Source organism: Heterodontus francisci, chromosome 3, assembly GCF_036365525.1.
Source record: "Heterodontus francisci isolate sHetFra1 chromosome 3, sHetFra1.hap1, whole genome shotgun sequence".
Classification (NCBI taxonomy): Eukaryota; Metazoa; Chordata; class Chondrichthyes; order Heterodontiformes; family Heterodontidae; genus Heterodontus; species Heterodontus francisci.
Genome location: NC_090373.1, coordinates 110488591 through 110513447, shown reverse-complemented (window position 1 = coordinate 110513447; position 24857 = coordinate 110488591). Strand labels below are relative to the sequence as shown.

General features: G+C 42.8%; 1 protein-coding gene across 3 annotated transcripts in view; it reads right to left on the bottom strand.

Moving 5' to 3' along the window:
- Positions 1-2795: 2795 nt before the first annotated feature.
- The window catches only part of mcm9 (minichromosome maintenance 9 homologous recombination repair factor), a 40420-nt gene continuing 18358 nt past the window's right edge, over positions 2796-24857 (bottom strand). For all 3 annotated transcript variants that reach the window (XM_068025455.1, XM_068025456.1, XM_068025457.1), the window contains 7 exons: positions 18661-18780; positions 13272-13446; positions 10627-10829; positions 10262-10465; positions 6993-7075; positions 6436-6581; positions 2796-4964 (listed from right to left, as the gene is read on the bottom strand). In XM_068025455.1, coding sequence (XP_067881556.1) covers positions 3443-4964; positions 6436-6581; positions 6993-7075; positions 10262-10465; positions 10627-10829; positions 13272-13446; positions 18661-18780 — 2453 coding nt within the window. In that variant the 3' untranslated portion in view covers positions 2796-3442. The remainder of the gene's footprint in view (positions 4965-6435; positions 6582-6992; positions 7076-10261; positions 10466-10626; positions 10830-13271; positions 13447-18660; positions 18781-24857) is intronic.

The following is a 24857-nucleotide window of genomic DNA, read 5'->3' as shown; positions in this document are numbered from 1 at the left end:
GCAGGGTAGACTATTGCTGATGGCAAGGTGGATGTGGAGCCCCCAGACAGTGAGTACCCTAATGGGTGGGGACAATAGACCCTCTGGTGAGCAGAAAGCATAGTGCTCATGTGCCCACGACTGATCACATAGAGTGCCAGACGATGAGTAGTCAGAAGGATGTGTCGGAACGCACAATACCCTCTCATCACTCTTCTTGCATATATAACCTGCAGGAGAGAGAAGGGACAGCCTTCCACCTGAGGAGGAGACCTCAGAGGATGCAGTGTCATATCAATCCCCTGCAGCCTACGCCAGTGCAGATACTCCCATATCACAGGGCAATCACACGCGAGTAGCAAAGGGTTAACAGTCTGGCGAGCACAGGCAAATAAATAAATCTTCTACCTTCTATAGACCTGTTGCCCTTCTAGCGCCAGGCTGATGACATGCCTCTGGAGTCAACAAGGCATCAGATGCTAGAGCTGCAGCATGAGGTTCACGAACAGAGCTTACAGATGCTATGGGCACCCATGTGCGAACGATGGCAGAGTCCATCCAGGCTATGAATCTAGCCACGTCTCTGGCGTGCGCACACATGGCATCATCCATTAAGAGAGTGGCGACCCTCTGAGAGCCGCATCTAGCATGCCACACAGTGGATGTCGAGATGCACGCAGCCTTGCATGCCATCACCGCCTCCATGAGCTCTGTGGAGCAATGCCTGGGTGAGAGGGATATGAGATACTTGGAGTCATCACCAGGTGCTCAAACTCAAGTGAACAGGGTGGGACAAGTGTGACCTTAAAGGGTAGAGGAGCAGCTGCCTGAAGAGCGTGGAAACGCCTCTCAGGGTGCTCCTGGCATGGACAGTGGATCCTCATTCCCTTTGACAGTGACATTACTGCCTCAGGAAGCCACAAAGACTGCACCTGTGTAGGAGGCCTGCAGCGTGCTGGCTCTAGGCCTCAGGTATCCAGAGAACAACTGCCATGGCTATCGAAAGTCATGGAGCAAAACGGTCAGCAGCCTGCCCCCACCTCAGCTGACAGCACAGGGAGAGCACCATGTTGGACTACCCGCAAGCACATGAGAAAGTCCACCTAGCTGCACTTGGGTTTTACAAGATTATATTATGTAGTTCGATGTTGCCTTACTGTTTATTTGTCTTTAATGAAATCTGAGATGCTGTGCCACAAGAAGAATCCTTTACTCACTTATCAACTTCTGAACTATTACCAGTTTAATGGCTCTTGCACAGTGTGATGGAAAGGACCACACATCAGGTCAATGCATTTCTCATGCTGTGGCCTGATGTAATGATCGGTCCAGTGAGATAGTAAGGGCATTCAAGAAAGGGCAACAGGGCGACAGAAGGTGCAAGGTTTATTTGTTTGCATGGGCATGTAAGGAAGGCTCATGAGAAATGTGTCTGTATGTGAGTTGTGAGCCTCCCTTGCACCTTGCCTGCCGTTCCTCAGCTTCTTCACCATATTACACCTGGTCAGCCATGCCCTCCATATCCTCATCATTGGAGGAGGCATCACACTCCAGGCTATCCTCATTGTTCAAAGTTTCTCCTGTCTGTAGCGAAAGATTATGCAGAGCACACCACACACCACAAAACACAAGACCCTTGCTGCAGCATATTGAAGGACTCTACAAGATCTCTCAAGGCATCTGAACCACATCTTCAGAAGCCCTACGGCCTGCTCTGTGTTTGTTGGAGTTGTCACATGGCAGCTGTTGTATTTCTCCTCTGCATGTGTTGGGATTCTGCACAGGAGTAAGGAGCCACATCTTCAACAGGTAGCCCTTTTCAACAGGCAGCCCTTTTCAACCAGTATCCACCTTGAAATTACGGGGTGGGTGGGGGGGGGGGGAGGAAGAGCCGGAAAAGGTCAGGCACCTGGTATTGCCCTGGTATGAAGGTGCGTGACAGCTTCCTGGGAACCTTGCACAGACCTGAAGGATCTATTTCTGGTGGTTGCAAACCAGTTGTACATTGAGTGAGTGGCAGCCCTTCCTATTGATGAAGGCCGCTGGCCAGTCTGTGGGAACCTTGATGGCCACATGCGTGCAGTCGGTGACACCCTGCACCTGGGGGAATCCAGCGATGGGTCTAAATCTGATTGCTCTCTCAGCCTGACTATCCAGATCAGTGCAAAATCACAGTACTGGCAGATCCTCTTGAACGTGGCATTGGTGACCACCTTGATGCAAGATTGAGCTGCAGCCTGGGGAATCCCACAGGCTCCCTGGAATGATTCTGCGACAGACATTCAGCGCCACAGCCAATGGGTGTTCATCACTTCCCATTGGGCTCAGATCCTCCTCCATCATGGTGATGGCCTCCCTGGAGAGGCGCAGTCGTCGGCAACACATTTGCAGGAAGCAAAGCTTGCGACGGCGAACACTCTAGTGGGTAGTGCCTTCTGCACACAAGAGGCTGGTTACATGCCCCTCTGTGCCCTCATTGTCTGTGCCCCCTTTCCACCCTCATCATCTGGGTGCTGCAGCCAGCTCCTGGAGGCTGCAGCTCTCTTCCTCTCTGATGCTCCTTCTAACTGGAGGTCTCAAAGCCTGCATAAATGAGATCCATTGCAAATTGCTGCACTTATTTCTCAATGCCTCTAACTCCCCTTACTCTGAACACACAAATACAAGTCAGAGAGGACATTCAATCAGAATGCCTCCGCTGTACTCGCCAAGTAATTACTTACAGATTGTTCTTAAATAAAAAAAGAAATCACCTAAGTAAATGTTACAGTGAGAATGTAACAAAGTGCATTACTTCATCCTGGAATCAAGTGTCCTTTTAATAGTTTGGTTTCTTTCCCATCACCAAAGAACTGTTTGTTTCATTTATAATTCTTCAGCATAAAATGCACACAGTTACACAATTATCTATAGTTCACCGAATGTGACTGACTGACGTTATTTAGCAAAAAAAAGTTTTTTAAATGAAAAAAAATGAACATTTCCCTTTTTATCTTGATTGTAACATCTTGTAAATTGCAACCTCACCCGGCAGTAGTTAATACTCAACTACTATCTCTAGATTTCAGGTGGGTTGAATCAACAAAGCTCATTTCCATTGCCACTTTTTAGACATTTAGAAATTTACAAGTATGTGCTGTGGGTGTGCACCTTTTCACACTGGGAGCACACACTAAAAAATTGTGCATACGCCTAAACACAATTTTCAGTCAGGAGCACGCATGCATAAAACATATTCAAGTCTCAATAGCTAGGTACTGAACGTTAGCTTTCTAACAATAGTCTCTCCCAATTTGACTCCTTATAAAATAGACTATTTTTCTTTCCTTTTTTTAAGCACGTAATCTTCAAAATTCTGAAAATGGGATACACTGTGTTTGTAGTTTCAGATGGGTTAATCACAAAGTAGAAAAATACTTTTTTTTTTATAAAAGAAAAGAGACACACTTCTGAAAGACATTAATTATGCTCTGGGTTTTTTCCTTGCCTCGTCTTCCCAGTCAAAATCCAGAATACAATCATCTTCCAACTCATCAGTAGAAAAGAGGTATTTGCTCATAACACCTGCTGGAGTGCCAGCTGATGGAAATCCAAAGGTCTTCCTTTTTCTAGAATATGCTGCAGAGTCAATATCTGCATGTTCTGTCACACTGTTCAACTGCTCAACAGTTACCTTCTTTTCATTTGTGTTCTTTTCAGTTTTCTTTTCAGAAGGTGGACTAAAAGAGAAACTGGCAAGTTTTGCTAATGTACTGGAGGACACTTTCGCCTGGCTTGTAGCTGAACTTTGACTAGTTTGTCGGTCTGTATTGGACTCTGTAGGAAGTGGATATTTTGATTTATGTAGTGTCAATTGTTGTACCTCGTGTGTGGCATTAAAACTCTTATGCAATTCAAGGGAGGGTTCGGTTCTACTGCAGTCTACAATAGGTGGCCCTTTGCTTGTTTTTTTGGGTGGGATTCTACTTTTAGAGCTGCACTCATGTGTTTGGGGATTTTTTCTGCGATTTCTGGCTTGTGTTAGGTACTCAGACGCATGCAGCAACTCAGTATTTAATTCTCTAACTTCAGTAGTCTCAGAACACAGGATCAGAGAGTCAGAAGTAGAATTATCTACAGCCGAATGGCTTAGCTTCTGCCTTGGTTTGAATGCAAACGTTTTCAGTTTGGTCAGTAGACAGCTAGAATTCCCATTAGTTTCGGAATCCGGGTAAGTGGTGCCACTGTCCTGCACTGCGTTCTTTGTTCCAAATGGATATATTGACTTATTTGCTGCAGCCTGCATTCCATATGAAGGACCTTGGTCTGAACTGCCACTATTTGATGTACAGAGGCCATCGGAACAAGTGTTAGCCAGATTCTGAAATCCACTATTTTCACTTAATTCAGTTGAATGACTTTTGCTAAAGATTTTGTCACTTTTGTACAACATTCCACTTTGTGAAACCCGGGAAGCATGAAGCTTTTTTGACACCCGCACTGTTACAGCGGAATTGGATATGTTTGAAGCACAAACCGCATTATTTGTCTGTCTTTTTAAGTGGTCAGTGCAAGCTGTTTTATCAATTTCTGAATTCTCGATAGCTGGACCAGCAGAATTCACATTAATTGGACCACAAGAACTTTCAGGTTGGAAAATCCTGTTAGAAGTGTTTGCATTTGCTGCAACACCTTCCGTACTTTTCATTGGCTGTGGACTGGCATTTAATTCAGGAAAAAGGCTTTGATAAGAATTATCTGCTGGTACTTCTTGTGTGGGGGATTTGTTCTGTACAGTTTCATCTCCCTTTGGCTCCATTTCATGATTTTCACTTTGAAAATCAACAAACCAGGTCAGACCACCATCAGTTTGATCAACATCTTGAACAGCACGAGGCTTCACTTCTTCATTTTTTGAATAAAGAACAGAATCAGAAAATTGATCAGATTTGTAACTTGAGTTTGTACTTTGAGTAGGCAGCTGGTGTCCTTTTTCATTGTGAACTCTGAAAGGAAACAGTATCGTACTGTTATAAAATATATTTATAGGTGTAAAAAAATCATAACTGCATTCACAGAAATTAATGTCCAATCAAAAACAAGGACATCTCCCCCCCCCCGCTCACCCCTCAAGTTACTCAGGGTATTCCCTGGTGAGCAGAAATTACTTTGTGGTGCATTGCAAAGCTGTGTTTCAAGTTTTTGTTTGAAAACATTATAGGCTGGATTTTACAGCCCCCCCCTGACGTCGGGGGTCATGGTGGGGGGGCGGGGGTGGAAAATGTCTCCAGGAGAGGTCCGTCACGGGCCTCGACGCCGGGAAGGCCCGGCCTGATACTGCTAGCGGCGGTGAGGCCTCATGGCAGCCCCCATTCCCCACCCCCCGCTGACCGCGACGGGAGGCCAAACTAAATATGTAAATTTATTAAAATAAATGAATTAAATATTTACCTGCTCCCACTGTCCGTCCCGTTCTGATATTGTAGCCAGTGGCTAGCACCCCCGCGCCTTCGGAGATCCGATTTGCAGGGCACTGATGGGGAGGGGGGAGCAGGCAAGTATTTCAGTGAAGGAGGGGGAGAGTGGGTCAAAATAATCTGACAGGTGGACGGGATGGTGAGAAGGGTTAAAGATAAAAGTATGAGAACTTTGGTGGGGGGGGGGGGGGAAACAGGTCAGGTACACAAGTTAAGTATTTTAGGGCGGAGGGGAAAGAGGGCACGGAATGAAGTGTATATTTATTGGGGGGGTGGGAGAGGGGCTAGAAACATTCATTTTTTAAAAAATAAAGCTTAATCTGATGTTTCTTTAAATATTTAAATTGTCATGTCGGGCTGAAAGCCCTTTAAAAATGGCGTCAGCACCTTCGCAGTGGCGCCTGACGCCATTGCTGGGGACGTACTGCCCGCCCCCTCCATGCCATCGGCAGGGTGGGCAGTCCACCACGGCCATTTAAATGAGCCGCCGCGTTTAATATTACCATCTCGGTGGCGGCGATGTAAAATTCAGCCTTGTGTATGTAACTTTATTAAGGAGGTAAGTAGCAACTGACCACCTCCAGGCGCGTATCCATTGTCTCTCGAGATAAGGAGGCCCAAAAGAAAGAAAAAGAAAGAAAAAAGAAAGTAGCAAAGTATATTCACGATCGTGATACTTCGTTTTCTCTGATTCTAAAGCAGTTTCAATTCTGGATGCAACATTTTGATGATGTTTTGTCAGCTTCAGGGTCATTAAAATAGCTGTTAATCAAACCAGATAAACAGTTAATAGATCCTGCTCTGACAATGTTACATGCTTATGAAAGATACAGCGGTTTTGTTTTCCTTGTTTTTGATAACTAGCGAATTTACTATTTCATAACATTCGAACGACCGAATGGCCTACTCCTGCTCCTATTTTCTATGTATAATCTTAAAGAAATAAAGTAAATCTTTGTAATGTTCCTCAGCCTCCTGTGGGCTGAGTCTGACATTTTACCTGTCAAGTCTTTGTAGCTCTTGATGGAGAATATCATTTAGGCCCAATCTTTCTAGCAACAGCTCACATTGCATTTTGTATTGCTCTTTCGGGTTTTCTGGAAAGGAAGTGTGCAATGCATTCACACCACCAAGCAGAGCACCTCCCTGGAAATGAGAAACATCAGAACATTTACTATTATGATCATATAAACTATATAAAAGAACATCCAACCCTTCAAACCCATCCCGTCTCAGTATGTTACAATCCACCTGCACCATTTAGATCCACCTCCCTCCCCCAGCACCCTGCAGTTTATCATAATAATCAGTTTGGTCTGAATCCAGCATTCTTATGTTATCTTTATATGCGCCTTATTGAAAATGAAAAATTATCATAGATCACGAAAAGTGGATACAGAAGGAAATAACTTTCTGTTGATTTGACTTTATTGGAATGAATCCGATTTTCAATTTCACTTCTGCTGACCGTTCGACTTTGTGTCCTTCACATGGGATGACCATTTTTATTCTCATTTCTACAAAAAAATGTTTTTAATCTTTGTAACAAGACCATACCTGCATGGAAGATTCCATTACAGAGATAACAGTGATGGCATCTTCAACAGTTACCGTATCCCTAAACATCAGCCTTGCGTGAGCTGAAAAACAGTTTTTAGAAATTGCAAAGAAATAGAAAACAGATCACAATTACAACGTAATTGAACCTACATCACCTAAATTATACCAGCAAATAATTATGATTTGAAAATGCAGTGGAGGGAAATTGTCTCTATCTGCTAGCCATAATTAAATCATAAACCCATTTATAAAAATGTGTACAATTTCACTGCATCTGAATACACAGAGGAAATCTCCCCACAATATTGTTGATATTAAAAATAAAAAAAGCCCGTAAGGCTTTCATTACTTTTTTTGGGGATCCTGGCAGTTTCCAACATGTTTTGCTATATTGAAACATAAATTATTAATCACTTCACCTATTTGAATAAACCCTTTCTACACGAGAACCCAAGCACATAGGAAATAGGAGCAGGAGTAGGCCATTCAGCCCATCGAGCCTGCTCTGCCATTCAAACAGATCATGGCTGATCATCTACCTCTATGCCATTTTTTCCCATCAATCCTTTGGAGGCTTAAGAATTACACAAATAATGATGAACACATTTGAGGGAGTTTATCTCAGTTGCAAGTAATCTTGGATTCGTTTATTATTTTCCCTTTTATCCATTTTGTACAGAAGCGTTTTCTCAGAACTAATGGGTCTTTACTAATTATAGGTGTCATTTCAGTTCATGAATGTAACTCAAGAGTGCTTACAAGGCAGCCGGCTCTTCAAAGGACTCTGATAACTATGTAATCTAAAAATGGGACTACTGAATAGAATTTAGTAGCATCTGGAGCTGATGAGGTCAGTTTTAGTTAATCTTATTTCCTTCAATGTTGGCCTCCAAACAGGTCTCATGGGGGACACTGGTAGCTACAATGACCATGTAGTTCATGCATTCCAACATTTATAATGAAGCATCAATGGTGATGTAAATGAAGCAGTCCATACCTAAGCATGGCTTAGACAGCATCGAGGCTTGGGATGGTAAGTGGTAAGTAATATTCCCATCATACAAGAACCAGACAATCACCATCTCCAACAAGAGAGAGCCTAACCACTTCTCTTTGATATTCAATGGTATTCCCATCACCAAATCCCTCACCATCAATATCCTGAGGGTGTTGGTGACCATTGACTTGAACCTCAGCTGGACCAACCACTTAAATTTGATGACTCCATTAGGTCAGAGGCTGGGTATTATGTGGCGAGTGGCTCACCTCCTGACTCCCCAAAGCCTCTCCACCAACTGCAAAGCATAGGTCAGGAGGGTGATGGAATATGTTTTTGCTTATATGGGTGCAGCTGCAACACTCAAGAAGTCTAAACCATCCAGGACAAAGCAGTCCACCTAATCAGCACCAAGCTTAAACATCCACTGGTGTACCATGGCTGCAGTGTATAACTATCGGTAGGACGCAATGCAGTAACTCGCTGTGGCTTTTTCCCAACCCCTGACCTCCATTACCTAGAATGGGAACACCATCAGCTCCAAGCTTCACTCCAAATCATATTGCATCCTGACTTGGCCATCTATCAATTTTCCTTCATTGTCACTGGGTCCAAATCCTGGAATTTCTGAGCAGTATTGTGGGAGTACCTTCACCATATGGAATGCAGAAGGCCCACCATCACTTTCTCAAGGTCAACTAAGGATTGGCATAAGTGACGGCCAGCAGCATAGTTCTAAAGACCTAGTTGCACATATTTCAATGATGCCACCGAATGTATACCTTAGGAAGCTCCATTCACATCTCATTGCTTTAAATGTGAAGGGCATGATCAGTGATCTCACCCTTATACAATCAGCAAGTTTCCCATGTTAACCTATTATGTAGTAGGGTAATCTTTGCTGGCCCTCCTTCTTGTTTTCCTCATTTCCTCACCACCTCCAACATTACAGCATTTTCTGAGTGCTGCACTCAAGTGTCTACCTAAACGACATGGAGTGAGGCATGGATCCATAACGTTTTGACTCAGGAGGTAAAAGTGCTACCACTAAACCACGCCGACATCATGGTCGCCATGTGCACTGGCAAAATAGCCAGAGGAATGGTATGGCTGAGGATTCATGGTCAGCTTTTCATAAACTACTCCTTCATTCACTACCTCATCCAATCCAACCACATCAGAGACAAATATTAATACCTAGTCTGTCATTCCTTTGGTGTACCTCCTGCAGCAGCACCTCCAACACTATGGCAGTAAAGGGCATTGGTTGTTATTGTGAAAAATTAATATACTTCTTTGTCAGCATCAAAACTTACCCTTTTACAGCAAGCAGCAGCCCTATATGATCTGTAACTTCAGTAAATGTTGTGTTCCACAGCTAAGCGTGGTACAGGCAAACCTCCCTGAGCCATCATGATATGTGCCAGCAGCCCATTTAAGTTAGCATGAGGAATTCTCCTTGCAAAGTCTGATGTGGCCAACCCTCTGAGCTGCTGGTGCAGGTATGGCCAACACAACCACACTTTGCTGGGCTTGCAGAACAGGGCTTTGTAGCATAAAATAGATTAAATATTACATAAATATATTGAGTTAATGTGAGAAGTTTTAGATTCGGCAAAGAGAAAGTGAGAAGTAAAATTAATGCTTGTACATGCATTTGGAGCCCGGAGTTGTGCTCTTGACAGCTAAATGGGCAACAGTGGCATTTTGCAGCAGCACCATGCAGAACATGACAGGAGTCGTCGTTGCACCAGCAGGATTTAGTGGTCTATTCTACAGTTGTGATCTTTGCAGACTGCACAGTAATAAACTTTTCTTTCAATGTTCACGTGACTAAAAGCTCTTTTCAAGCATCTTTACTACAAACCTGGTGTTCATTTTAAAAATGAATGACCCATTGACATTTCATAAAATGAAACAGCCTCAATTTAATGTTGGGAGAAGAAAGGCTGTTGCATGAAAAACTATCATAACTTCAATCTTATCAATGTACATTTTATATCCAGGATTTGTTGGTGAAGCTATGTAACAGGCAGTTTTCAAAAACTCCATTAAGGTAGTAATCTCTCAAGTGGCTACAAACTAATCATTTTTGCATCAAGACCAATTTATTTTTATACAGAGGAAAAATTGTACCTCATAAGCTCAAATTACTGTCAGTTTTCCTATGTACTATATTTATTTTAAAGTGTAATTCAAACATATTCAGAAAAACAGTTTGTACATCCACAAAAACTGAATTGATTATTAAAAATCCAAAGAATCTTACCTTCAGCTAAACGGACCAAGCTCTCGAGCATGCGTATTGTGGTTCTTGCTGCATTTCTGAACCCACTTTGACGTTGTACTTGATAATATTTCACAAGGATTTTATCTGCTTCTCCAGAAATTTTAGGTTGTAAAGTTTTGATGAGACAGAAGTAAGTTTTCATTTTCTCCATGCTCCACAATTTGTCAGAGACTGTTGGGCAGGCTAAATAATTTTATGAAAATAAGATATATTGATCGAGAATCAATACCAAACTATTTTATGCAACCTGCAAATATATGTTAAAATAATTAAAATGTCACTGCAAGTGTATGAAATATAAACCACAAAAAGGAAGAAAAAAAATGTTTATTTTAAATGCAGACCTTTGTTTTCCAGAATGAAAGAAGCTATGACTTTGTCCCATTCTTCATTTTTGGTATCCAGCAGTACCAATACCAGATCAAATCTGCTCAGGAGTGGGCTAGCGAGTGCTGTATTTACAGTAATAGATTCATTGGGATCATACTGGCCTTTTGGATTTGTAGCTGCTAGTACAGTGGTTCTTGTGTTGAGCTTGCATACTAGACTAAATGTGTAGAAAAGATAGTGATGATGTTAGAATATTGCAAGGGAAAAAAGTCCTGTTCACACTTTTTAAATACAGTTTTAGTGGAATTGTTACTCACCCGAGTTCTTCTATTGGACCAGTTACAACTACAGACACAGTGTTTTTTTCACATAGTGCTTCTCATATAGAAATAATGGGCTCCATCTGAACCTGCTCGTCTCCAATTAATGACCGGTTAGGTTCCTCGAGGGGCTTGTTAATGAGCTGGTGAGGGCCAGAAGGCAATTTTGAAACTGCAGATCGGCAAACCCGAACATTAGTGCACAGTTGTCGGGTGCAATGCAGGGAGCCATCAATTCATGTTAACGGTGAAGAAAATGTTTTGACAAAAAGGGTTACTGTCTCAGAGTGGATGCAGCACCTTTTCATTGGCCATTTGGCCACTTCTCTACACTGTGATGCTGCTGGCCCTCTGATCTCCTGTCTCCTCTATTTTGCAAGGCAGCGGCATGCACAGTTATGGCTGCTGTCTGCCTTTGAGGATTCCTGACCCGGACTGAAAAAGAAGCCTGCACAGACCAGGACCGAGAAGGAAGAAATTTAATATACAAGACACATCACATTATCGTGACATAGAAAAGCTACTTAACCAAAATATATCTTTTAAACTTCCAGCAAGTTGTCCTGAACCACCCCAAGGCCCTTCATAAATTGAGGCTTAAGCCTGGGTATGAGTAGAGGGTTGAATCAGGCAAGGTCACCAAAGATATAATCAAAGAGGTAGGTTTTAAAGGGTATTTTTAAATGTGAAGAGTAACGTAGAAAGGGTAAAGGTTTAGGAAGAGAAATGCAGAGTGTTGTGATTAACTACACTGCTACTGATGGTGGAGAGAGGAAAGAAGAGACCCTGGTGGCCCAGAGTATGAAAAGCAGAGTATGCGAGCAGGGATGTAGAGCTAGAACAGGCTGCAGCAGTAGGCCAGAATTAAGTTATGCAGGAATTTGTAAATGAAGGCCAGAAAAATCACAAGGATTGGGCGGCGATGGGAGAGGTGGGTGGTGGGGGGAAGCAGGAGTAATAGGCATGCAAGATTAATAAGTACAGGACGTGACCATGAGAATGCTGGATAAATTGGAGCATGGGAATCCAGCACGCAGAATGTTGGAAAACTTATGCCTGGATGTGGCAAAGGCATGGATTTCAGCAAGGTAAGCGCGAAAGTGAAGCAGAAACAGAGACTGTAATTAGGGTTTGAAGTGCAGCTCAGGGTTAAATTGGATGCTGAGATTGTGCAAAATCATCTTCTACCAGTAAGCAGCCAGAAAGGGGGATACAATTGAGGGATAAGGTGCAACATTTCTGGCAGGAGCCTAACAGAATGGTTTTAGTCTTTCCAAATGTTATGTTGCACAAGGTGCTAATTCACCTATGTTTTGATGCGGGACAAGCAGTTGGTTAAGAGAGTTTGCAGTACAGTTTCACCTCCTCCCCCACTATTAAAAGCTCATCTCTCTGCCCAATCAATCTCAAGATGGAGTGATTCCAAGATGTCAGTTTTCAAAATTATTTAGAATTACTGGTAGGAAGGGAATGGAGTCCAAGTCAGACAGGCAGAAGAGAAAGGGCTCTTTTTCCATTTGTTCTCAGGATATAGGTGATACAGGAAAGGCAGCATTTATTGCCAATGCCCAGTTGCCCTGAAAGTATTTAGAGTCAACTACATATTATGGAATTGGAGTTCCCTGAAAGATATTAGCAAACTAATGGGATTTTTACAACAATCTGACAGCTAGCTCACAGATTGATTGAATTCAATTTCACAATTTTCCACGATGGGATTTAAATCTTCAATCTCTGAGTTGCTAGTTCAATATCGTAATCACTAGGCCACTGTACATGCAACATCACTTCCAGATGCATGATAGCCGTAGATCAGAAATGCACTGTTAGAGCCTTGCATGGAAAGTGTGTTCAGTGGTCGCCATGCCAGCTGAGAAATTGTAGTAATATTAAAATAAGTTACACAGTAAATGGATCACATAGCACCAAATACCAATATGAAATTTGGGCAAAATTGTTTTAATGGCTCTTCATTCTGCAAGTTAATTAAATAATCAACCATGAATAAATTGTATGCATATAATGAAGTTAACTTTGCAAAAATTCTGTACAACATTCCACCTTTTAATCCAAGATCATTTAGGATATGTGGATCAAATGGTGATCATACAATTGCCTTCAGAACTGTCCTACGTTTATACTACTAATATTTGGCTGGTTATCCAAATGACCATACAAATAGTTTGTAGTTATATTTTCATTGATTGATAATTTTTGTGCTGTCAGATATGCTGATTGCACAGATACTTTAAGATTTTGAAGACCAATCTGAAAGCAAATGTGACAGTATTTTAGTCTTTGAAGGAAACAACCCCAAGAGATGGGAATAAGCATCTTACCCTGCCTTTGCTACACTTATAGTTTGCTGCTCCATTGCTTCATGGATGCTGCTTTTATCATGCTCTTTAATACTGTTAAACTCATCAATACAGCACAGACCTCCATCTGCTAGAACCAGTGCTCCCGCCTCCAAGTTCCACTCACCAGAGTCCTTTACTGCAGTCACAGTCAAACCTACAAGAGAGGGACAAATATATACACTAATCTCAGTGGCAATTCACACAGAGAGTGAAGGCCAATTGTCAAACAGTTCCTACCAACTTTTTAAAAATTCATTCATTCTCCAGATGTGGGCATTGCTAGCAAGACCAGCATTTATTACCCATATCTCATTGCCCCTGAGGTGGTGGAATGAGCCTTCTTCTCAAACCACTGCAGTCCATGTGATAAATATACCCCACAGTGCTGTTAGTTCAGCGTTCAGGTTTTTGATCCAGCGACCATCAAGAGTGATAGACGTCTAACTCGGGATGGTGTGTGCTTCGAAGGTGAACCCATGCAGCTGCTGCTAATAAACTTCTAACCATCATGTTTAAATGGGGGATATAGCACTAACTAATTACCATTATTGCCAATTACAAAATCACTGCTTACAGTGTATTAAATGCACTGGTTATTTTGGGCAGAAGTAAATGCTCAATAATTAGTACAGTTTAACAAAGCGCAAACTAAGTAAAGTACACGACAACAACCAGCTTTTCTTAACAGTCAATTTTTATCTTTGGTATTTGTTGTCTGCCTGATACTGATGCTACTGCCGCTGCTGCCCTTATTGCAAGCAATCATTGAGAGATAAGAAAGTTATGACAAATAAGCAATACAGATTAAATCAGTTTATGCCTTTTCTGTGCGAAGTGCCAATGGCACTATGCAGTTTCTCTTTGTCCATTTCAAGGTTTAATTAGCGTCCGAATTTTTTGATCACATAAACTATCCAATGTATAAAGGGAGCAAATTGTGTTAGCAATGTGCTCGCTATAAGCAGTGGGGTGGTATTCAGAATATAGGGGTTTGGATAACTGGACCAGACTGTGCAACGGTAATTCTTTCCCCATTTTAAAGTCATACATTGACATTTTTATACAATACTTCCACAAAACTTACAGAAATTTAAGACACAGAGAAGTGGAGGTGATTGTTGTACAGGCTGAGGGGATGGGAAATGGAAAATTGAAGCACTACAGTAACACTGCTGACAGGAGGGTATAACTACAGCACGACAGTCTACGAAGGCAGTGCCTATTGTAAATATGAACTTAAGACAGGAAGGCTGGAAATTTATGGTAGGCAGGAGGTCCCGCCCACCAGCCAAAATGTCAGGGCCGGGGAGCCACACTGGGATTTTATGCTCCCTAGGCCCTTAATTGGCCTTGTGTGGGACTTTCGCTCCTCTGAGGTGGGAAGTCCTGCCTAATGAAGCTATGGAGATGCTGACCAATCAGCGGGCCAGTAGCTCTCTGTCCCAGCAGCGCCACCAGGAGCAGTGGTCACTGCTGGGACTGCAGCCAGCCAACAGCAGGATTGTGGATGTCGACCCCAGAAGAGAGGAAAGATTTGGGGCCTTGCCAGGTACGATTAGCCAGGCCCCAGCAGATGGGGGGTAGGCAGGGGAAGTATCATGCAGTGAGGCGGTTGGGCCATGCGGGTGGGGGGGCCCCTCCATGGGCACAGAGTGTCCGATCAAGAGGAACCCCCCCCCCTGCCCCACCCCCACAAGCCCGCAATGAGGTTGCCAGGTTTTACTTGGCAGCCTCCTGCGGGACCTCAGCCACCCACCGGTCGCTGGTAAAATACCAGCGGCGGCAGAAGGAGGCCTTAAGTGGCAGTTAATTGGCCAGTTTAGGGTCTTGATTGGCCTGGGGCGGGCGGGCCATTTCACGCCACCGCCCCAGTAAAATTGCAGTGGGGCGGGAAGGCATTGGGAACAGCACCTCCCAGCTTTCCACTCAATTTTACGATTTCCCATGCTACCAGCCTGCTCCTGTGGGGTGGTGTGAGGGGGTGGCGGTGTAAAATTCCAGCCAAAAGCTGACAGGACATGTATGCAGGCAAAATGTTTTTTTAATGTACAGATATTATTCATTTTCCTTAGCTAATTTATTTTGGTACACAGGATAACTATTGTAGGAGCAGGACATTAGGGTTTGCTGGCTAATGAACCAAAAGTTGAGAATCTCTGCAATTAACTATTCCACTGCATGTTACGGAATACACCATGATATTGTATTTCCTGTAATAGTCTGCACATAATAATGCAGGACATAATACTAACTTTGGCCACTGACAGAGTCTTGAAAAACACAGTTGTAAACATAAGGGTAAATGTTCTGAATAGAAACAGTCTAGTAAACAAATAGTGCAAAGGAGATAAATAAATGTTTCAGCCCCAGTATTGTCTGATTGAAAGGAATGATTTATAATTATTAAAAAGTGAGTTTTTCCAATGGGCAAGTGCAACACATATACTGAAGCATACAGATTAGGAAAGTCCCAGATTTAATTACTGGCCTGTGTTGTATCAGTCAATGTCACGCAGGGCAAGTATAGAAATTGCCTATATTGAAAAAACAGCCAGTGATCACTGCTGGAAAGTATACATCATGTGAGAGCAGGCGCAGGTTTTGCTGTGGGACGGACACTGTCCAGACTCTCAGGTGGAGAATGGGTGCTTGGGCAGGATTAAAGATGGCTACTATACGAGTACCCCAGCTTTCACGAGAGGAAGTGTAACAAAAACACTAGGGAGGAGGAGAATACGTGCCAACAGCTTCATCAAACTCTGGTCAAAATAAGCATTCTTGCATAATTTGGTATCTGTCTGAAACAGTTACACTGCTGCCACTCCTTGCAGAAGATGCATGCTATTAATCAGTAGCTCAGAGTGGCACTAGCAAAGTTCATCGGCCATGCCAACTCACTGTTGGGAAGTGTGTGTGGGGGGGGTGGGTGGTGCTGTGGAGAAAGATGAAGTAAAAGTAATTGAACCAGTAACGAGTTAAGGTTATGTTTTCATCCTTGAATAACAGTTAGGCTCATCATGTCTGACAAATGGTGATAATCTTATAAATTGGCAAATGGAGCTTTTTCTCTCCCTTTTCCACAGTACTGATCCAATTAGAATAAAACAATTTAGTATGAGTGGTGTCTACCGATATGCACTGTCATTACTGCAATAGTGATACCATTTGGCATTTCTCTGAAGTCCAGATCACACCAAATGAAAAATGTAGTAAATCAGGGAGTTCAAATAACTGAAAATTAAAATAAAAAGCACCTCAAGCCATGCAATTCACAAACAGAACTACTTCTTGTATAAATTGGATACAGATGGGCCATGAAGAGGTTACTCTGCAAGTAATGTCTTCAAACCAAATGATCTATAGCTAAAACCTCAGATATAAAATAAATCAAATCTGTAGAATCTCAGGGATTTTAAGTTCATAGTTGATGGTGTCATGTTCTATGCAGCTTTCGCTGCTGGTAGTTCAATGTAATTCTTTTCCCCAAAACATGTCACAAATTATCAGCTTTAAAAAGCTATGCATTCACAATGAAAATTAGATGACATAAAGCTGTACATGGGTTACACTTAAGGAATTTCAGAAAATCCAATTGAGTTTGTTCTTTCCAACAAACCACATACAATTTTGCTGACATCAAATTTTAAGGAATGAATACAGGCAAGAGGTGGGAGGAGGTTGATGGTTGGAGTGGAGGGTAGTGCAAAGGAAATGAGTTATTTCAGCCAAACTACTGGCGTGATTGAAAGAATCATTTGCAATACGAACACAGTAAACTCTATGATGTCTCAGTGGATAACTGCACCCCCTCATGCAGAACAATTTAAACCAGGAAAGCCCAAAATTTAAGCAGTGGTACGTGCTGGGCTAGTGTAGCAATAGAAGCTAAAATCGATCTTAAAGGTGCAGGGGTGGAGAGGGAAAGAAAAAGAAAAAAAGCATTGATGTCCCCAACATAGCGAAACATGGAAAACATAATCTGGCTTAAGGTCAGAAATTAACCCAAAAGCAAACAGAATACTCGAAAAGACCTGACCACCCACCAAAAAATAATGAGAACCAAGATTCGAACAAAAGTCAGATGCAAAATTTATCTTTCAAGAAAACACCTGTTTCACTCAGGAATTAACAATCTAACAACAAACTGCATTTTTGCAAGACGCACCTTTGCATAATTTTTGGATCATTAATCGTAGAGAAAGTCAGCCATCCTGATTTTATTTGTTAAAATAGGAATTTGAGGTCCCCCATTATACACATCTTACAAGGCTTTAAATGTGTTAAAAGATATGCTTCATGTTCCTTGTCAATCTTTCTCCCAAGAGAACAAATTCAGGCTCTCAACAGAAATAGTCATTTTGAAACTGGAATTATCCTTATGGCCGCCATACCATATTATCCTCATCACACTCCTATCAACTTTTGGCAATGCATCAGTATGCTTTTGTAGACAAGATTACAATGATTTCAAGTTTCCTTAATAATAGAAGGCTAAAATAACTTCTTTTGACTTACAATCAAGGACTCTCAAGTTCCATCTCAGGACTTCACTTTCATTTTTAGCAACAGTCTAAAACTGTGAACAATTTCCGTGCACTATGAATAATCACACTCAAATCTTACTTCTTTCTTCCATATCTATCACTTGCATACCCATTTAATGTATTCTGTATTAATTTGCATTACCTTCCATTTTTCTATCATAATATCCATTTACCTAATTTTCTAGACTGTTGAACACTACCAGTCTCTCCTATAATCATCATAGCTTGATGTAATACACAAAACTCTACCTCACAAAAGTCCTAGCTTGCATAATTGAAAGCTAGTCTCCGTAATGGTGCCATGAAACTATCATCGATTGACATAAAAACCCATCTGGTTCACAGGCGCCCTTTAGGGAAGGAAATCTGCCGTCCTTACCTGTTCTGGCCTCTATGTGACTCTAGATCCACAGCAATGTCGTTGAGTCTTAACTGCCCTCTGAAATGGCCTAGCAAGCCACTCAAGGACAATTAGGGATGGGCAACAAATGCCGGCCTGCCAGTTACACCCATGTCCCATGAAAAAAAAATTATTTCTGTACGTACTTCTCGCAATCAAGTCTGGCAACGCCCTTTATTAAAGTATACTATGTCATCTTTACATTATTCCATTTTCCCTTTTATAATTATCAGACTCATTTGCTCCATGCTACACAGAAAATCACAACTAGTAAGGCCAAAATACAAGCAAAGCAAATGTCAAAACAAAATACTATAAAAGTAATTGAGAATATTGGATATATCATGTAAATTTCTTAATATTAAATTGCAAAATACATTGTTAAGATCTTTTTAATTGCATAATATTTAAATATTTCACTTGCCTGCACTGGTAGATCCAATTCCAGCTGTCAGTACTGACCGGGGCACAATTTTTGCTGCATATTTAAGAAATTGCGATTTCCCAGTACCAGGATCCCCTACCAGTAAGAGATGGGGTTCCCCTTCAAAACAAAGGTCGAATATTGATGAACATATATTCGTTTATTAATTAGACACAATCAAACTGTACCAGGAAATTAAACATGCATCACTTATTGAAGGGTGAAACAGTCAGGTGAAGAACAGATAGACGAGTCGGTGATCAAAATCTCCAGAAGGGAATAACAAACGTGGGCAAAACATCTCGGGAAATCAGGGGTTGCACATGCCTGCAAGTTTCCAAAAAGCAGTATGTACATAGACCACTCCTCTCTGGGAGTGCCAGATTGTGGAATTACCACTCGTACTCAAATTTTTTTTTGGGGGGGAAAACAAAAAGAGTTGCAACAATATACTATTTTGTACCACTGTGGATAGTTAGTTCAGAAGAGCAGTCAAACTGTGGATTTATATATCTAATTATATTTGAATCCAAGAACATATTTTTGAATATATCACAGGGCATTTTTATTAGGTCACAAAACACCAGATAAAAATTCTTGAATTACACTCATTTTAAGTTTTTAAAAGACACATTTACAAATGCACTGAAGGTCACCTTTTGTGGGCTATCAGCAAAGAAGTACAGAAATAAAGACAAGGCAAGCATTGAGCCATGTGTTATGGCCAATCACTAATCAGGGTCAGAGCTAAGGAATCATTCATCGTCACTGGCCAAATAGATCAACTTAACATTTCTTAGAAAAACACTCCGCCATAGAAATCCCTAACTATCTTTCCAAGAATCAACATTACAAGGTTCAGATTCTAATTCAGCTGCACACTTCAGAAAAGGTTTGTCAAGATGCAGCTTCCTAAGCACTAGCCATTCACTCATATATACCAGATTCTGCAAGGAGCTCTTTAGCCACAGGGTGGAAGTGGTTGAGAAGGATTCTTGCGATGACCTTCCTTGTGGCGGACAGCAGGGACACCCCTCTGTAGTTACCGCAGTCGGTCTTGTCACCTTTTTTGAAGATGGTCACAATTACGGTGTCTCGGAGATCCCCTGGCATGCTCCCCTCCTTCCAGATGAGGGAGATGAGTCCATGTATTTGTGTCAAGAGTGCCTCTCTGCTGTATATTTCAATCTCATGTCGGGCTGGGGTTGTGCTGAGGTTGTGGCGGGTAGCATGCTGTGGAATGTGGTCGAGGTCACTCGCATCAAGGACTGAGTTGCGATTGAGGAGATCTTCGAAGTGCTCCCTCCAATGAGCACTGACTGCCTCTCTGCCCTTGATCAGCGCTGCTCTTTTGCTCTCAGTGGGATAGGTCCTTGGGTGCTTGGGTCATAAATGGTCTTGACCTCGCTGAAGAATCCACGCATGTCGTGGCTGTCGGTAAGTTGCTGTATTTACTGCGGTCTTTCAGCTCACCAGCTGTTCTTTAGGTCACGGGTTTTTTGTTGAACCTCAGCCTTCAATTATCTGTATAGCTGCTTTTCTCCCCCTCGAATTCTGGTGATGCTTCCAGTTCAGGAAAGCCTTGCGCTTGCGATTTAGTAGCTCCTGGATCTCCTGGTTGTTCTCATCAAATCAGTCTTGATGTTTCCTAGTCGAGAAACCAAGAGTATCTTCGCAAGTGCTGATTATGGTAGCTTTGAGGGCAGACCAGGCATTGTGGACATTCTGTGGTTCCTGTTCATTGAGCGTCGCCAAGTTGCTTGTAAGATGCTGCCTGAGTAGGTCCTTCTTCGCAGAGTCTTTGATGCCATCGACATTGATTTTCCTATGGCAATGCTTCGGCTGCCACTGTCATTTTTGGACTGAGTTTATGGAAATAGTAGCCCGGGATTAGGCGATGGTCAGTCCAACAGTCATCAGCAATCACAATGTGGATTCCATCCATCACGAGGCACAGTGGACATGATCTTAAAGCAAGACAACTCCAAGAAAAATGTAGGGAGCAGCAGCAACCTTTATATATGGCCTTCTTTGACCTCACAAGACCTTCGACTCTATCAACCGGGAGGGATTATTGAACATCCTCCTCAAATTTGTCTGCCCGGAGAAATTTGTCACCATCCTCCGCCTGCTGCACAGCGACATGCAAGCTGTAATCCTTGCTGACGGATCTGCGACTGACCCAATCTGAGTGCAAACTGGGGTCAAGCAAGGCTGTGTCATCGCACCAACGCTCTTTTCCATCATCCTCGCTACAACCCACCACCTCACCTCCAGGAAGTTCCCTACTGGAGTAGATCTACTCTACAGGACGAGTTGGAAACGATTTAACCTACTTCGCCCCCAGTCCAAAACCAAGGTCACCCCGGCTTCCATCATCGAGCTGCAGTATGCTGACGACGCTTGCGTATGCGCACACTCAGAGGCCGAGCTTCAAACCCTCGTCGATGCATTCACAGAGGTGTATGAAAGAATGGGCCTTAAGCTAAACATCTGGAAGACAAAGGCCCTCTACCAGCCTGCTCCCACAGTGCAACACTGCCCAACTATCAAAATCCACGGCAAATCACTGGAAAATGTGGATCACTTCCCATACCTTGGGAGCCTCTTCTCAGCAAGGGCAGACATTGATGATGAAATTCAGCATCACCTCCAGTCTGCCAGCACAAAAGAGTGACGACAGAGACCTCAAACCTGGCACCAAGCTCATGATCTACAGGGCCGCAGTGTTACCTGCCCTCCTGTACGCGGCGGAAACGTGGACACTGTACAGCAGACATCACAAAGTCTTGGAGAGATATCGCCAGCAGTGCCTCCGCAAGATCCTGCAAATTCAGTGGCAGGACAGGTGCTCCAATATCAGTGTCCTCTCCCAAGCCAACATCCCCAGTATCGAGACACTGGTCATGGCTAGTCAGTTACGCTGGGTTGGCCACATCGCCTGCATGCCTGACACAAGACTCCCAAAACAAGCTTTCTACTCCGAGCTCCGTCACGGCAAGAGATCCCCAGGAGGGCAGAGGAAACACTACAAGGATGTCCTTAAAGCCTCCCTGAAATAATGTGACATCTCCACCGATTCGTGGGAATCTCTTGCCAGAGACCACCCAAAATGGAGAAGAAGGTGCCAGTTCGAACAATGTCGACACGCACAGACAGCAACTAAGCGCAAACAGCAGAAGGAGCATTCGGAATTTCGAGCATCCCATTCACTTGCCTCACCAAACACCACCTGTCTCACCTGTGACAGAGTGTGCGGATCCAGAATTGGACTACTCAGTCATCCAAGGACCCACAACCCTGGAGTGGATGAAAGTCATCCTCGTTCCCGAGGGACTGCCCAATAAGAGAAGATATGCTAGATATGATGGCTGCCTTATATCACTTGCAAAGAATGTATGCAGGCCTTCAGACATCCAGATTCCCCACAATTTCTTCACAATAAACAGTTAACAATCTATTAACTCCTATATTTCTTACTTGATGAAGTTAGATTAGGCCTCTAGGTTTCACAGCCTGGGAACTATTCCTCATCACTGACTATCAACTTAACAGTTTGTTTGCTTCTTTGATACATCACATTGTTAATGCTGTTTAACTCTAAATTATGGGATGTTGGAACATTCTTTGCCAACAGAGTCCTGGAATAAACATTTTTTCTTTATACTGACATTAGGCCTCCTCAACCTGACCCACCATCAGGTCTCCAGGTGTCTAAGTATTTGCAGCATGCTTGACAACAACTCTAGGGTAATTTTTCAGCTGGTGCAGTCTTCCACTTAAAAATAATCCATAAGCTTCATGCTATCAACATTAATATACATGCCAATGCTATGGCAAAGTTGGTCTGTTATAGGGCACTGGTTACTACCAATTTCGTGGTGCAAAGCTCACTAAAATTCTGTCCCTTTTTATATTTTCCTGATTGAAACTGATGCTTTCCATGTTCTGTAAAACTGAGCTCTGAAAACTGGTCATCATCTCCAGATAGTCAGGTAGCAATAGCAGGCACAGTAACCGAGTATGAACTTTCAGCCCATTCTTCAAAAATTGAAATAAAACCAGGCTGGGTTGCAGCTAAAACTTGAGGTTCATCTTTGTAGCATGCAGTTACATTTTGGCAGTGATAACTGATGTTTCCACCAGTCTTTTTATCGCCACTTAGATTAGTTTAGATTAGATTAGAGATACAGCACTGAAACAGGCCCTTCGGCCCACCGAGTCTGTGCCGAACATCAACCACCCATTTATACTAATCCTACACTAATCCCATATTCCTACCAAACATCCCCACCTGTCCCTATATTTCCCTACCACCTACCTATACTAGTGACAATTTATAATGGCCAATTTACCTATCAACCTGCAAGTCTTTTGGCTTGTGGGAGGAAACCGGAGCACCCGGAGAAAACCCACGCAGACACAGGGAGAGCTTGCAAACTCCACACAGGCAGTACCCAGAATTGAACCCGGGTCGCTGGAGCTGTGAGGCTGCGGTGCTAACCACTGCGCCACTGTGCCGCTCCAAATGACTTAGTCCATCATTTTCTTTTTCAGGTCATTTTTTAGACCATTTTGAGCTCGTTCATGTTGAACTGATATGTTGTTGCTCTCTGTTCCTTTTCTCAGCTGCTTCTATTTCCTCCTCAAAGCCTGAAGGTCGAGTACCTCCTTCTTCTCTGGGCCAAAATTTAAATCTTGCACTGCGCATAAGCATTATCAAATGCCCCCATTTGTCTTCACATTGTGCTGTGCAAAAAAAAATTGAAGTACTATAGATGTCTGCAGCAAACACCATGGGAAGACACATGAGCTCTATATGTGAAATTGCTTTGATTAAAATGCTCACAGATTGCAAATATTCATATATCAAGCATACCTAGACCTTGTACCCATTTAACCAAAATAGAGTTATAGATGGGACAAAGTAGGGCTATTCACCCTTGAAAGAAAGAGACTAAGAGGTGATCTTTCAGATATATGCAAGATAATAAAAGGTATAGATAATAAAAAGTATAGATAAAGTAAATCTAGAATATTACCTTGAATCACACTGTATCAGTAGGACAATGGCAGTGAAGTTTCAATTGGTGAACTATGACAATTTAGGAAACGACTTTTGAGTAAGGGATCAATGCGTGGAATAGACTTCAGATTCAGGTAGTGGAAGTAAAAACCAGAATCATTTAAGAAACAGCCAGATAGGGAGATTGTGTTTTTTTTTGTTGCATAGGCTAAGCCCCATCTCCAACCTCCCTTTCCTCTCCAAAGTCCTTGAACGTTTTGTCGCCTCCCAAATCCTTGTCCATCTGTCCCAGAACTCTAAATTTGAATCCCTCCAATCAAGTTTCCAGCTGTCACATAACTGAAACAGCTGTCACCAAAGTCAAAAAAAAATTCTATGTGACTGTGACAAAGGCAAACTAGCCCTGCTCATTCTTCTCGACTTGTCGGCAGTCTTTAACACTGTTGATCACACCATCGTATTCCAACACCCCTCCACTGTTGTCCAGCTAGATGGGACTGCACTCGCCTGGTTCCATTCTTATCTATCTGATCATAGCCAGAGAATTGCCATCAATGGCTTCTCTTCCCATTCCTGCAATTACCTCTGGTGTCCCCCAAAGCTATCCTTGGATCTATCCTTGGACCCCTATATCTCATCTACATGCTGCCCCTCGGCGACATCATCCGAAAACACATCAAATTCCACAGGTAGGCTGACAACACCCAGCTCTACTTCACCACCACCTCACTTGACCTCTCCATTGTCGCTAAATTGTCAGACTGCTTATCTGGCATCCAGGACTGGATGAGCAGAAATTTCCTCCAATTAAATATTGGGGAAGACTGAAGCCATTTGTCTTTGGTCCCCGCTACAAACTCTGCTCTCAAGCCACTGACTTCATCCGTCTCTCTGACAATTGTCTGAGGCTGATCCAGGCTGTTTGTAACCTCAGTGTTATACTTGGCCTCAAGATGAGCATTCAACCGCATATCTGGGTCATCACTAAGACTGCCTGTTTCCACCTCCGTAACATCGCCCATCTCCGCTCCTGCCTCAGCTCTTCTGCCGCTGAAACCCCCATTCATGCCTTTGTTACCTCCAGAATTGACTATTCTAAAACACTCCTGGCTGCACCCCCCCCCCCCCATATTCTACCATCTATAAACTTGAAGTCATCCAAAACTCTGCT